The 2,654-nt window shown below is 43.7% G+C and overlaps 1 protein-coding gene across 1 annotated transcript; it reads right to left on the bottom strand.

Annotated features, from left to right (window-relative positions):
• Nucleotides 1–1,211: 1,211 nt before the first annotated feature.
• RTL4 (retrotransposon Gag like 4) lies at nucleotides 1,212–2,341 on the bottom strand. The gene has a single exon (XM_026478772.3). The coding sequence runs from the start codon at nucleotides 2,115–2,117 to the stop codon at nucleotides 1,212–1,214; it is 906 nt and encodes a 301-aa protein (XP_026334557.2). The 5' UTR covers nucleotides 2,118–2,341.
• Between the last annotated feature and the right edge of the window lie 313 nt (nucleotides 2,342–2,654).

Below are 2,654 nucleotides of genomic sequence, written 5' to 3'. Positions count from 1 at the left end.
AGGATTTGTCAGGTGGGATGGTTCAGAAAGTTGTCTGCCATTATTTGCTTTTCAAGATTCTCAACTAGAAGAGGATCCCCAGAGATGGTTCATAAGGGTATAGAGCTCAACATCAATGGTAGTGATCCTAAATGGTGACCACACTGAGGCCTCTAAGAGTCAGAAACTACTACAGAGCCTGACCCTAAGCCTTCAGTGGAGATTTATTTAACCAGGTTCCCTTACTCGCCAGGTAAGGCAGCAAGGACATGTTATAGACAAAATAATTATGATGAGACTCCTTCCCCAACTTCCATTAATATTTATCAGAGGTCATTATCCTAGACCATTTTGACTTGGCCATTAGACATGCTATAAGCTGAAGTAGGTTGATGCGGAAGAGGGGAGTAACCTGGAATTACTCAGGCTTGGCTAAAAACATGTATGTGCCTGCAGGGCTAGTTCTCAAGGAAGTGGACCAACAATTCCAATCAAAGTCTTCAAATGGCCATGCCATCTGGTGTTTCACTAGCTAAAAGATCCAGGTTTTTGTTTTCATTTTTTGTTTTTGGTTTTGGTTTTGGTTTGTTTTTGAGCAAGCAGAGGTCTTTAAATAGCAACAAAATACATAGCTGTATGGAACAGTAGTAGAGCTGTGTTTCCATGAAGATTGGTTTGTGTTGAAGCTAGACTCTATAGTCAATAGGTGGAGCAGGTTTCAGCCTCCAGTAGAAAAATGTTGGTAGAATATTGAATGCAATGAGGAATTCAACCAAGAGTCCTAAACCAACAGGGAACTATAATACAGACCAATGAGGGTGAGGGTGAAAGTCTTGGGCCTAATCTTAGGCACAGAATACTTAGGCCAATGAACTCAACCCAGATCTCACCCATTGGAGGGAATGGGGTTCCCAGTGTGCTTCCAGGGTTGTTTTCATTGGCTCAGACTGGCCAGAGTTTCACCTACAGACTTTCAGTACTCTTGGGGAATTGGTTCCAATTGCAGAAAGTGCCTGTGAATTGTTTTCATCATTGTTGGGTCGGTTTTGGTTTGGTGATGGGTCACCAAACGAACAAGATCTGGTTATTTAAATTCCCAGAAGCACATGAGTTCATGACTGTCTATGAAGCAGTATCACAGTTCCTCATCTGTATTTTAAACGTTAGTGCAGGACATAAATCTTTAAGGCCAGAGGTGAGAGGGATATAAGTTTACAAAGTGACCTGCTCTCTTACTGGTGAGTTGGGTTATTTATCCTTGCTGGGGCTCGAGAACGTTTGGCAAGGCAATCTCTTGTGAAGTGACCAGCCTGGCTGCAGTAGAGGCACAACTGAGCTTCTTGCTGGCGGGCTCGTTTGGCTGGGGTGAGTGGTGGCTGGCTTCCTCGCAACTGTATAGGTTCTTCCTTGGGTGGCAGATCTGTGGGGCTGGAAAAGGCTTGGTGGTGGATCATGGAAGCCAACATTGGGAGATGGGTCTCTGACTGTAGAAGCTCTGGCCTGTCACTATGTTTCTTGTCCAGCTGAATACACTGAGTGATCAGGTCTGGAAGGTTGTCAATATCTCTACCACTCACTTCATCCTGGATGGAGTCAGGTAGTCCTTCTTGGAAGTGATCACTCTGATCGGTTTCCTTACAGCTCAGATTTTGAGCAAGGAGCTGGAAAGTAGAAGCCTCCTGCTGAGAAAAGGAGTTGACCTCTTTGTTCAGAGGGTCTATTTCCTGTTTTGTAGGCCCACCAAATGATTGCTGGCACTCAAGAACAAAGTTCTCATATTGTTTCAGCAGAGTGCTCTGGTCAGGCCCAGATACGACTCCACAAATTTCCATCTGTTGAGATAGGTAGTCAAAAAAGAACTTGACTTGGACATCATCTGCAGGATTGGGGAACTTGAAAGTTGTCAACTGTACAAGAAATCTTGAGAGATTGGCAGGGTCATGGTGAAACTGAGACAGATGTTCAAGTGAGCGGGGTACAGACATCATTGGGGTAGCCAGGGTAGGCATGACTTGGCCCCTCAGGTCAGGGCTCTCTTCAGCCAGATGTTGTATTTGTGGCTGCAGAATCAGATTCTCTGTCTGAAGGGAGGAATGTTCTACTTGCAAGGTAGGTGATGATCTTGTGTATTTCTCCATTGTATCTTCTGGAATCAAGTGAGACTAAGTAGAATTGCGTGCCAGTACTGGAAACCAATGGGCAGACAGTAGGGTTTCCTCTGTTATCAGAGAGATAGTGTCATGAGCAAGTAGCCAAAACTGCTACCAGGAAGCAGTCACAAGGGGACACTGAGAGCTGAAATGAAGAGATGCCAAAACTGTTGTCCACTATTCAATGTCGCCTCTTCTTATGAAGAATACCAATGTTCTGCACATTCGGAAGTGATAAATTACCTTGGGACACATAGAGGATTTGGAATTAAGAAGACAAATACAAAAGTCACAGTAGATCTCTCTCCCCAATCCCTTTCCTTGTGATATAGGGGAAATTTGCCCTCGAACTAAGCCTTTGATTCTAAAGTATCTCTTTCTTATCAGAGAATCAAAGAATTTTACAACCCAAAGTGATCTTAGAGATTATCCAGGCCAAATTCATAATTTCATGAATGAGAAAACAGAGACTCAGAAAGGTAAAGATGTTTGCCCAAGGTCACACAACTACTTAATATCAGAGCT

Source organism: Ursus arctos, chromosome X, assembly GCF_023065955.2.
Source record: "Ursus arctos isolate Adak ecotype North America chromosome X, UrsArc2.0, whole genome shotgun sequence".
Lineage (NCBI taxonomy): Eukaryota > Metazoa > Chordata > Mammalia > Carnivora > Ursidae > Ursus > Ursus arctos.
The sequence above is the reverse complement of the archived record's forward strand: the minus strand, read 5'-3'. Positions and strand labels throughout refer to the sequence as shown.